Source organism: Lethenteron reissneri, chromosome 7 (assembly GCF_015708825.2).
Source record: "Lethenteron reissneri isolate LAM-NWPU_2019-01 chromosome 7, ASM1570882v1, whole genome shotgun sequence".
Taxonomy (NCBI): Eukaryota; Metazoa; Chordata; class Hyperoartia; order Petromyzontiformes; family Petromyzontidae; genus Lethenteron; species Lethenteron reissneri.
The window spans coordinates 454358-467679 of NC_083785.1; the positions used below are offsets into that span (position 1 = coordinate 454358).

At 46.3% G+C, this 13322-nt stretch overlaps 1 protein-coding gene across 1 annotated transcript in view; it reads left to right on the plus strand.

Moving 5' to 3' along the window:
- LOC133358565 (transmembrane channel-like protein 1) overlaps positions 1-13322 on the plus strand; it is a 73466-nt gene that overhangs the window by 32902 nt on the left and 27242 nt on the right. The window contains 5 exon segments of the mRNA XM_061576935.1: positions 923-1102; positions 2387-2560; positions 4751-4879; positions 7683-7750; positions 10954-11193. Of these exon segments, the coding sequence (XP_061432919.1) occupies positions 923-1102; positions 2387-2560; positions 4751-4879; positions 7683-7750; positions 10954-11193 (791 nt within the window).

Sequence of the window (13322 nt, forward strand, 5' to 3'; positions counted from 1 at the left end):
TACAACCTGAGTACGACGTTTCACCAGTAATAACAACTAGCTTCATCAGGCGACAGCCAGATTTGTGGAGAAACCCTCTTGTTCCGTTCCTTAAATAGAGGGATAGATGTGATGACGTTATTTGTGAGCTCAACTTACACTAACCTGGCATGTTTAGGATTTTTAGGATTCATTGGAAATTACCAACATTCAGAGAGAATGCAGTGATATTAGAATTATTAGTGATATTAGAATTATTGCATATCAGGGGAATTTAGTTCTGCCACCTTTTCTACAGACGAAACCCAGACATATTTCTCATTCAGCCGATGCTATCAAACTCTGGCAGGCTACCCTGATTAATACTGCGAATGTATTGACCATGGAATTTGTGTCATCTATTGTACAGTGGATGATAAAGATTCCGTGGCTTGTATGTATGTTGAACTTCTTTCACACCGTACGTAGTCAACTGTGCGAATCGAATATGCGAGTGAAGGACAACAAAATGAACACAAAAAGCATTTCTAAAGAAATGAGATTTCAATCTAGATAATTATTTAAAAGTGCATAGCTCAAGTGGCTTCATTATATCGGAAGGAAGAGCGTTCCAGACGTCCGCAGAAGCGCATCTGAAAGTGCGCGACATAGTAACCTTCTTTGTTTGATGGTTAGCCAACAGCTACTCCAAGCATGACCAGAGTTTGCGTGATGGTTTATGCAGGCCGATGCTGAGTCACCTCGTGCCGCACAGGGACGGCTGCCACTATTGGGGTCCCCCTTTGAATCGTTGAGATAAGATGTGACGTCAGGCGCTTTGGGTTTCTTAGGCAATTAAGCAAGTTCCCTGAATATGCAAATGTTATACGTATATATATTTTTATTACGATGGCTGTTATTCTGGCTTGTTGAGTCGGTGGTGATGTGTACCAATGTTGGGCAGGTGAACGTGGTCATGTCGCTCTTGAGTATGTTTTGCCCGGCGCTCTTTGACATGATCGGGGAGTTGGAAAACTACCACCCCCGTATCGCCCTGCGGTGGCAACTTGCCCGCATCTTCGCTCTCTTCATGGGCAACCTGTACACTTTCATCATCGCCCTCATGGACGAAATCAACAACAAGGTAAGGGCTTGGCACATGGGGTTGCCACCTTTTGCACTATAGAACAAATCCGGATGTATTTCACAGTCAGCCAAGGTCTATCACAACGGTGCAGTCTCCTGCAATACAATTAAATTAAATGCCACCACATTTCTGCACAAATCAGTTCCTGCCATACAAACACAGATTCCCATTTACCAGACTGTCCAAGTGTAACCCAGACAGATGGAAGCCCTCGTGGTCCAGCAACGAACTTACACAACAAACAAAGCCATCATGCGCAGCACTTTGCTGATTGATATGAATGTGACTCGAACGCAGCTAGGTGAACGATCGCCGAAATGTAACATTTCATGATACAAATGTTACATCTCACAATACAATGATTATTGCACGATAAGTTCTCCGTAAGTTTGTCGTTGTATTTCGCACTTTTTTATCGTCTTGTTTTTGTACTTTGATCTTTAGTGATTTAACGTAAGTTAACCTAAAATTAGCCTGCCAATAGTCGACTAATCATTGCAATTGTACACTGTAATGCTTATATTGTACACTCTGTCACAAAATTATGACATCATATCATCCCTATGACGTCAAAGCGCTCATTTAATGGGTATCAACTTTTTTTTTACTTTAATCATAATGCAAGTTAATCATTATTTCATAATTATTTTGCCAGGAAATTAAATAGTTTAGAATTTTTTTTATAAGAAACAATAATCATGGTATGAATATTTTGCTAAACGGATGATATGTTTATTGTGGACCTTGGATTGTACAACATGACGTAGTATCGCCAAAAAAATATCGAACTAGAATGGAATTCCGCGCAAAAACAAATCCACTGTGGCTGTAATCTTGGGAACGGTGACAGAATACAAACCACTGTTCACAACCGCGAAGAAAAGGAAATTCCCATGATTTGAACACGTGTCACGAAAGGGGGTGTCTATCCAACACATTCTTACAGGGCATGGTAGAAGGGAAAAGAATGAGAGGACACAACCCACTATCAATGGACGACAAATGTGGGAACGTGGACTGACAAGCCAGCTCAACACCTGACATAGATTGCAGGCGACTGGCAAATATGAGAATTGACAGCCGAGGAGGCATCAGTGAAACCCCCTCTCAATGACCACTGCGGTTCAGGGACAGTTGAATGAAGATGATGACAGATTCCACACTTTCCTGCAGATCTAAATGTGAATGTGGGGCACGTGCAACACACTCCATTACCAGCTCCCTGATGCACATTCCACGTGTAGTAATTCACCGATTGCGTCTTTCTCCCTCTGCGAGCAGCTGGTGGAGGAAAGCAAGCTTCGAAATTCGACTCAAATGCAATTCATCTTGCACCCATTCTACCCCGTGGTGCTAAACGGCACGCTGGCAGAGAACGCCACGATGCCCCCGCTCATACCCATGGATCCCATGGACATTCCGCGTGGGCCCTGCTGGGAGACCATGGTGGGGCAGGTAAGCTACAAGAAGTCGTGGGTTAGATCCTGACCCCTGAAAACGCGTGCTATATATGTTTAGTTTGCATGCTTTCTCTCTCCTGGTGGTCATGTGGATGTTTCTCTGGGTCCTCAGGTTTTTCCCTCCAAATTTAGAATCAACGTCATGTGTTTAGAGTGTTTGGCTGCTATACATTTCCACGTGATGATAAGCCACTTCGTTGAGCTATCGTTTTTGGCCAGGTCGCTTCTGAAAAAGATATATATAAGCTCAGTGGGCCTTGCCTGGTAAAATACAATTTTTTTTATATTTTTTTGTTAAAGCGGTGATCTACCGACCCCACATACAGACCTCCATTAACTTTTGGAAAAGTCGGTTAATCACTTCCCACTCGAATGAGTGTTGAGGTGGTGCTCATTTCCTGCTTGCTTACAGCCTTGAGCCGATGGTGGAAATTTCACATTGCTATGGTGGTGGGTCAGTCTATCCAGAGCACAACCAGTGTTGACTCCACAAAGTGGTACTCGTTTTTATAAACCTTGCAGAGATGATTCATTCATTATTAAATTTATAATACACGCAAATTAAACGCAAAAAGGACATTCAGGGGCGCAGGAGAATAAATGAAAGATAGAGATAAGTGTTCAGATTCTGACAAAAAGTCGACACTGACGCCGTGAGAGAAGAGGAGGGAGTGAACTCCAGACAACCACAGTTGTGACAGAGAACCGAAAGTTACCTTGTCCGGTTCCAGAGATAATGGGCTTAACGAGGAGGAGGTCACGAGGCAAATCGGAGATTGGAGGCCACTTGAGGCAGATCGGATACAGCAGAAGCTAAATCTGTCGGTTGGCCCAGCATGTTTGTGCTGTGTAACAGACGACGGAAACTTTGTGCAGGATGCATTGTTCAACTGGTGGGCTTAGTCAACCCCCAACCAGGATTTGAACTTGCAAGCTTCCAATTGTGAGTCGTTGACTTTGCTGCTAATTCCATCTGGCTGGTTAAATGACCCTTTACCCACAGCCAAATGCTGAACTGGATAATAACAGAAGGCACACTATGGAAATTCAAAGCAAGAATTGTCATGAGGTGTCCAGAATTTACACTTACTGGTTTACATGTTTTCCTGTGGAATAGAGTATATATACGTGTACCACTCTTGCAAGCCACTGTAAGGACACTTTTTGACATCGACTTGAATTGTGGAGAGCCTGTGAGATTTAACAACACACAAAGGGTGTACTAACAGACAGCAGGAAATCTCAACTCTCATCATGCCTTGCATGTGTAGTGTGGGTTTTACGGGAGTGGAGACGGATGGTTAGAGGCAACACGTTTATTAACAATGGCTACGATACAGCATGTAGCGAACCCTAACACTTGAAGGGGTAACGGCCCCTTCACCCGCTGCCTAAGGAGGTACCACCTCCGGACTGACGTGCCCTACTACTGGGGCTAAGGTCTCTGGGTCCTCCGGCTAAGGGTGACCTAGGGGAGGCTATTCTGACCTGACCCAACCAAGGTACAGATCCCGACCACTGGGCCGCTCGGTCCCGGCCCTTACAAGGACGTCAGGCCCCGAGGGTTCCAGGGTCGCACCACTAGCCCACTCAGACCCGGCCCTTACAGGGACGGTGGGTCACGGGAGTCCCAGGGTCCTGGCTAGCTGGTTTTCAGTCTTCAACTGGCTGCCCGAGCCGTCCAGAGGTCCGGCTTTTATACAGCTCTGGAGGCGTGCTCGCCCCCGGCCACGCCTCCCTTTCAGAGAGTTCCAAGGGGGGTCCCGGGGGATCTCAGCACACCCGCAGCCCCCCCTTGACTCGGAGCTGGAGAATCTAGCGGCCCATATTGCGGTCCGAGGTATTGCCCCTGGTGGACCACGTCTGCAACTGCAGGTAAGTAGCGCGACCCATTAAGTATATATAGCCCTATTTACAGCGCTACACATGCATGTCATGTGATCACCACCTTTAAATTGCAATGCTTTTTGCCTTATCTCGATCAAAAGAGCCAAACATCTGGCTTAGTTATTCTTTGGCATATTCCTGTTCTGATGGATTTTCATCAGCATTTACAGAGTGTTGGATTTGAATGAACAAGCTTGTGTGCTAATTGTTTCGTATTAGCTGTCATTGTTATGCGGCTTCTAATGGTAAGCTTGTGAGCAATTAACCAAAAACGGCTGAATGTGCGGGATGTGTGCAGGAGTTTGTGCGACTCACCGTGTCGGACACCCTCACTACTTACGTCACTATCCTCGTTGGAGATTTTGGCCGTGCCGTCTTTGTTCGCCTCTTCAACCACTGCTGGTGCTGGGACCTGGAGTACGGCTTTGTAAGGGCCTTTGCAGCAGCCCGGCACTGCACCTCACCGCACAACGAGCGTGCAGCTCGCTGCAAGAAAACCCGCACTGGGGAGTTGACAACTGTCCGGGTGTGAATTGGACAGTCTGAAAATTGGCCTCTGTGTTCGGATGCAGGAATTGATTTGTACCGATACTTAACACCTGTGTTATGCTTTTTTTTTATCACGGTTTACTGCTAAGTATTGATAGACCTACGCTGAGTGATAAATGTCTGGGTTTGGTTTGTGGAAAAGGTAGCAACCCTAATCTGAATTATATCCTGCACCACACTACATCCCAAAGTTCGCCAAGTAAACCAAGAAGGCTTCTGTATCCTCTGCATAACGTCTTCAGTACGTCATAAGCTAACTGCATGTCCTCAGCATACAGTGCCAACATATGTACTTAGAATTGAGGCAAGGTGCTAACTGCACATCCACATTAAAAGGCTTTGCACCCCCAATTTGTTACCCCACACACAAATATGAATGTTGGTCATTTCATGGTGCTGGGTAATGTGTGAAGCGATGCAGTACAACCACACGCGACTCGTCGATAACATTGCGGCTAGAGCACATCCCTATCGCACCCTAACGTGAACAGGGGATAGCTCTGACTGCCGGCTTAGCGCACCGTCATCGCTAGTCTACTCTACAGTACGTCTAACAAAAAACATCACCAAGCTGCAGCGTGTACAAAATTCTCTGGCACATGTCGTAATGGGTACTGCAAGATTCGACCAATACCTTGCTGATCTCGTCAAGGAGCATAAATCATCAAGCGAACTCCGGTCATCCTCACAGCGGCTTTTGGCTGGCCATTGAATAAAGACGGTTACCGTAGTGCGTACTTTCATCCACGCTTCTGCGGCCGTCGGAACGCTCTCCGATATTAGGAAGCCACTGGAGCTGTGCATTTTTAAATCTAAATTGAAAAGTAATTTCTTTAGAACTGCTTTTTGTGTTTAGTTTGTTGTCCTTCGCCTGCACCTCGAATTCGCATGGTGGGCTGCGTACGGTGCAAAATAAGTTGAACGTACATACATACAATTCACAGAATCTTTAACATCCACTGTACAACAGATGGCACGAATTCCATGGCTAATACACTCGCAGTATTAACCAGGGTAGCCTGCCAGAGTTTTATAGCCTCGGGTCACTAAGAAATATGTCCGGGGTTTTTCTGTGGAAAAGATGGCAGAACTAAATTTCCCTGATATGCGAGAATTCTAATATCCATTGCAAACGCTCTCTGCATGTTGGTCATTTCCTCTGATTAGCACAGTTGTCTACGTACGGTGTTAAAGAAGTTCAATATAGTACACACACAATGGGAACGTGTCATGCTGCAGCCCCCTCCCGTTCCCCTTTCCCCTCTTCCCTATGCGAGTGCTTGCAACGTCACAAAGGAGGCTGAACAGTTCTCTAAGCGGGGGTGATTATGCTCACAGCTGGGCCCAACCATACTTCCCCTTCTGCTGGGGATTGATCTATATTGGGCTTTGGACGTTGGGGAAAAAAGACGAGTCAGGAATCCACCTCGGAGTGACTTAGCTGAAAAAACCTCCGTGTAATCATGGGGAAAATGGCGGTTCTAACATTATCAGAGATGCAGATGGAGAGAGACGTCAGAGAAAAGCGTAACAATCACTCCTGCCAAGTCAATGTGAGGTGTGGGCAAAAACCGCCAGAATTAACATGTAGTGAGTCCAACTGAGTCACAGACATTAACTCGGGAGCAACACTATTCAACACAACAGCACCAACATAACATAACCTACGCTCGGGTCTCGAATGCCCATCTAGCCACGCTACGGCAGAACTAGACACAGTTCGCTATCCCGGTCTGGACCACAAGCTGGGTCCCGGACCGCGTGGCTAGAGACTTCTTCTCCCCGACGTGGATCTTCGAACACCAACACTTGAAGAACCCCGAGCTCCTCAAGGAGCTCTCGTGATTTGCCCCCGGGCTGGGGCTGGCTCCGCCCTCAGCCCCGCCCACCTTCCAGGCTCCTCGAGCTCCTTCTCGAATGTTCCCGAGAGCTCTCCGGGACCCGTTTACCCCCCCTCGGCCCCCGTCCACCGGTGGCCCCCCTCCAGTATCGTCCAGTCACGTGATAACAGGTCAGCCAGAGTGTCATGCCCCAGAGTAACCCTGGCTGGCCGACGCTCTCTCTCGCTCCCTCACTGGGAGCCGGCACCGCACACTGCGAGCGGTGCCTTCGCGCTAACCAGCGTTCACCCAACCACCGCTAGTGTTGGTACCTGCAATGACAACATTACCGGCCATGACTTCGCAAGTCCCGGCACCACACAATGCCAAGAACAGTCACTACAAACGTATCAAGATGCAGCATTGGGGGGGGGAGGCTTTGAGATCTGTGTCTTTTACACCACTACCACCACCAAGTGACAATGAAACAAACACAAATTTTATTTATTTATTAATTTAGCAGGTAAGCTGCACTGAGTCTGAAAACTCATTTTGGGAGGGCCCTGCATGTGGGCGTTTGGTTATATCTTAAAAAAAGTGTTTTACATGTGGCAGGAAAACGACTACCTGGAGAAAGCCAAACGATTGACAGGTGATGAATCTACTTGATCCACCAACTGTTGCCTCCAACGCGTTGATCTGCAGCTGTGCACCACTGTCCTTTGCACACATACAACACTGCACTCACGATTGTATAAATGTTGCATTTGAGTCATTCTCGTGGTCTCAGAGAAGACGGCGTTCAGCTTCAGTATCAAAACATTGTGTCTGTGTGTGTGTTTACTAAATTTTCACACATAGCCCTCCTATGCAGAGTTCGACATCAGTGGGAATGTGCTGGGACTCATTTTCAACCAGGGCATGATCTGGTGAGTATCACACAGTACCCCTGCCTTAAAGCACTCCTGGGGATGGAAAACGTCGTCTTACAAACACGAGTCATAATGGGGGAACTTTTCGGTCCCAATATGAAATGTATCGATAACAAATTATGAAGAATCAATTAATACCCAAATGTGTAATGCACTGCAGGGTTTTCATTGGGTTTAGACGTGCAGCAAACCACACGTGCGGGGAGGCAGTCAGGGCTGGCACCAACAATTGTCCAAGCTCTGTGGCCCTACATTGGGATGTTTGGTCGAATCCAATAATGGCCGTTTATTCTTGAACAATTCTGCTTCCCATAAATGTACATTTTAACAGCAATTAGTTGACACCGACAACATATTGTGCATTTATGCAACAGGGTTGCTTACGTGTATGTATATATGTATAAACACAAAGATGTGGGGAGCGGTGGTGCAGCGCTTAGCGCGCCGTGCTACGAACCCGGAAACCCGGTCCTGGGCCTCCCCTAGGTCGACTCAGCCTCAAATGAGTACCTGGTGTGGTGTGTAAACATCGCCATTGCAGAGATAAATGCGGCCGGGTGTGCGTTTGGACACCCACCCTTTCATGTGCCGTGCCGGCCTTTATAGGTGCTTGCAAAGAGCACTTGCCCCAAAAGTCTGTTTAGGCTATATGGGGAATCTTTGTACTTGTATTTGTGTGCTCTTGCCCTAACAGTCTGTTCAAACTTTATGGGGGATCTTTGTCTATATACACACCTGTGGTGTTCTTTTTTTATTTCTCATATCGCTACCCTGAAGAGCGGATTCTGCTTTAAATGTTCACGAGTTTAGTTTTCATCTGAAAACTTAATGCAGTATTTTGTTCGTGGAAACAGTACTGTTTTGTCTAGCTTATGCTTAGAAGGCCAAGTGGCCTGAAGTGGTTGTCAACCTTCTGGAATAGGAGCACGTGGAATTGCAAGTTTATGGAGACCTGCGCAGTCATTATAGATATCATATTCTGTGGGTCTTTCAGTAAAGCCACGTAGATATAAAAATAATATCACGACGTTACGATCGCAACACAAGCAATCGTCTTCAGGTGACGTCTTCAGGTAACGATTGCTTGTGTTGCGATCGAAACGTGATATATATTGTTTTATCTACATGGCTTTACCGAAAGACCCATAGAATATGTATTCCTGCGGTCACGAAAGCTTTAGGTATAGATATTATACTATTGATTTATATTGTCGTACAGTAGCCATTGGCAGAAATCCATTGATCTGTATTGATATGGGTGCTCATTTCGTGGATCTTGTAATATGCAACACACCACGGGGGTTAGACTTATAATCTACAAAAACGAATATTGTGTGGCGGATTTTGGGAGGAATTGGCCACGGGATTCTGTTAATCCACTGGGGAAGCACGGCATGTGACAAATTACTAAATTAATACACTTTGGTTCTTCAGTTCCACTGCTGGTTCAGCAGTGGAACTGAAAAACCAAACTGCTGAACCAGTGAGAGAGCTGTTACAACAAGAGTTATTTGTGTGGCGATGGGCAAGCAAGCGGGGTGTGAGCTGGAAAGGAATTCCATCCCCGGACGTAAACACGTCAGTTGTGTTAATGGGGGAGATTAGGGAAAGAGAGATTAGGGAGAGAGATTAGCATGAGATGAGCTTCCGTCGCCGCATCAGAGTATCATCCCCACATATGCGCACAACAGCAGTGTTAATGGGAGATTAGCACTATGTTGATGGGAGAGATTAGGCAGGGAGATTAGTAAGTTCATGTCATGTCTATGTATAACAAAAGCTGCAGCGCTGCCAACCGCGACTGTGAGGCAAAGCGCGTCCACGCAAGAGAACCACCACAATGGTGGTCGCGCCAGTGAGACACAAAGCCCATCACACAGGCAGAACCATCGGTACATCGAGGCAAAGGGAGCAGAGGTGGCCATGTTAGTGAGACCCCAGCCCGTTAATGCAGAGGCACCTAACAGGGTAATGCAATTCAGAGAGTCGGAGATAATAGCCAAACGGCAGAGAAGAATGGAAGCACCACATCAAGTTACGACTTTGCTTGGTTAATAAATGTACTTCCAATGATTGCTCAGCTTTTACCCATCTTCTCGGTTGAAATTGTCTGTGTTTATATATCTGGATAGCTTCATGGACAAATCTTTAATGGTAGCCTGAAGGTTTGCAGAGTACCTTGGTCCGGAAAAAACAATATCGTGCGAGCCCACTGCGTTATAACAATGAACAGCGCCACTGCAGAGGTATTGGTTCTGCCGTGTTTCAAATCTGCCTTGTGTTCGCGAACATGGTCCAAGACATGTCGTTTCGTTTCCCCAATGTAACTGCTGCCACAGACACAACTTAGTTTGTAGACACCAGGGTATTGCATGTCAGGAATGACATCCTTCACAGATGGGATCAAATCATGGATTTTGTGTACTATATTGAATCGGACCTGGATCTTGTGTTTGTTTAAGATTTTGGAAATCTTTTTGGTTACACCTGCTATGTATGGCAAGCTGATGGTTTTGATTGGGTCCTCAGATGCTTGTCTCCCCATGGCTGGGGCTACAGCTTTGCGGATTGTGCGGTCTGAGTATCCATTCATCTTGAGGGCTTGGTGTACGTGCTCCAGTTCACTGGCTAGGTGGCGCTGGTCGGAGATGTAGCGGGCCCTATGGTGTAGTGTTTTGATGAGGGAGTTCATCTGGGCTGTTCAAACAATCATGAACTTATAATGGTAAATTATAAGTTCATGATTATTTCTCTGACCTAAAGGGCCAAAATCTGCCACATGGGTCTATGATTAGGGATTTTTCTTTTACGTTGTAATCAGTCTAAAAAAATCCTTTTCCACAAAACAAATAGTGACAGCACAGCTAGTCTGGGCAATGTTAACCTAAATTATTTAAAAATCACATCTTATATCTACTCTCCCTGCAGCTCCGCTCCTGCAGCTCCAAATTAGTGCTGCTCAATTATATGAATCACGTTTTGCATTGCTGTGAAGCATTTTCTCTTCACCTGCGATGTGCCGCAACCGATAACAACAGTTGCAAACTTCCAATAATCCTCGAATTATAGGGATTCATAGGTTATTGGAATTCTGCTTTGGTTTGAAATTAAATGATAATTCCACATTTGCTTGAGGAGAGATCGCATAACATACATCCACCTGCTCGCCAACACTGCCTTGCCACCCCACCCTACCCCAGGATGGGCTCTTTCTATGCGCCCTGCCTCCCAGCCATCAACGTGCTGCGACTTCTCGCCTCCATGTACCTGCAGTGCTGGGCCGTGATGAGCAGCAATGTCCCGCATGAGCGTGTCTTCAAGGCCTCTCGTTCCAACAACTTCTACATGGCCATTCTCCTCTTCATCCTCTTCCTCAGCCTGCTGCCCACAGCGTACACCATCGTGTCCCTGCCGCCCTCATTCGACTGCGGTCCCTTTAGGTGCGTGGGCGATGCTCCCACGACTTGTTCTGGCCAACCACTTAACCGTTCCCCAGCATCGACAGGACACGGCGCTCAAGTTACAGTGCTACACAAAGGCTGGACCAATCTTCTTAACGTCCATAAATTAATACTCAGGGTAAAGTCAAAGTGATTTCCTGGGAGGCCACGGTGGGGCAGGTAAGTGGCTCTCTACCTCGTCGACAGTCCCTCGGGGTTCGAGGATGACATCCATCAGATTTGGAGGTGGCTCTTGAGATGGCATGCGGTCCCAGATAGAGTGGCATCCGCAGTGCCGGGTTAGCATCCTTTTCCTTTCTTTTTTGGCGGCGATCCGCTTCGCCATTGTGACGTTGGGTCTCGAAATGGGTTGCATCCCGATGGATATGGCCGATGTTTCCGCGCTTCATCAGGGAGGATTTGAGGGTATCGTTGAACCATAGGCTCTTTACCGGTCCCATATACAGGCCTGAAAATGGGGTTTCCTGCTAAAATTACCAATGAAGCATTGATTCTCCTATTTACAGTGGTGGAAAAATCCACATTCCTATGGGTGGAGACGAGTCTTTTGATAAGACACTCACTTTTGACTTCCTCACAATGTGGCACTCATTTTATTAACCCCAGAGCATTGATGGGATGAGTCAATCCCCAACCAGGCTTTGTAGTCGCAACCTTTCGATTGTGAGCTGTTGGCTCTACCATTGAGACACCGGGCCAGATTGGCCAAGACATAATTTCTTTTTCGATTTAAAGCTTTCGTGACTACAGGGATTCATCTTCTTGGTTCTTTCGGTAAAGTCACGTAGAAGGAAAGTAATAAAATAATAAAAATAAAACATAATACAATTATTCTCACAACGTTTCGGCCACAACGCAAGCAGCCGTCCTCAGGTGAAAACCAGGTCCGTCGAGGCGACAGAGTCTGAATGAAACAGCACACGAGCTTGGAGCATATATATACGCTGGGCGCCTTGACAAAGGAATTTGCATATCAAGAGGAATTTAGCATAATTCTAGACTTGAAGCTTTCGTGACTGCAAGGAATCATATTCTTAGGTGTTTTCAGTAAAGTCACGTAGGTAAAACATCAAAATTAATAAAAATAATAAAATAAAATAAAGATCACGACGTTTCGGAGGCAACACAAGTCTCCGTCATCAGGTGGGACAGTCACAGCCAGATCAGCTGCATCAAGTGATAGCCAATTCATTGGCTACCACATTCTGATGAGCCCCCCCCCCTCTCCTCCCCCCTCAACTCGCTTTTAAGGGATTACATCTTGAATCATTGCCTCACTTGATGCAGCTGATCTGGCTATGACTGTCCCACCTGATGACGGAGACTTGTGTTGCCTCCGAAACGTCGTGATCTTTATTTTATTTTATTATTTTTATTAATTTTGATGTTTTACCTACGTGACTTTACCGAAAACACCTAAGAATAGAATTTAGCATATTTATGGGAAATGCAGGAATGTGATTAGTACTACATATGCATGTGCATTATGCAGGATTAACAGCATCAAAGGGAGCTGCAGTTGCTGCTGCTGCAGTTGCTGCTGCTGCAGTTGCTGCTGCTGCAGTTGCTGCTGCTGCAGTTGCTGCTGCTGCAGTTGCTGCTGCTGCAGTTGCTGCTGCTGCTGCAGTTGCTGCTGCTGCTGCAGTTGCTGCTGCTGCAGTTGCTGCTGCTGTTGCAGTTGCTGCCTTATCCATTTTAATATAACACTATGTATTATTCTACCCACCCTAATGTGTATCACACTGATATATATTTACTATACAATTACGACACCATACATTACTCTGCACACTGCACCATGCCAGACCGCGTTCCACTCACTGGCATGGTGCAGTGTGCAGAGTAATGTATGGTGTCGTAATTGTATAGTAAATATATAGCAGTGTGATATACATTAGGGTGGGTAGAATAATACATAGTGTTATATTAAAATGGATAAGGCAGAAACTGCAACAGCAGCAGCAACTGCAGCAGCAGCAACTGCAGCAGCAGCAACTGCAGCAGCAGCAACTGCAGCAGCAGCAACTGCAGCAGCAGCAACTGCAGCAGCATCAACTGCAGCAGCAGCAACTGCAGCTCCCCTTGATGCTGTTAATCCTGCATAATGC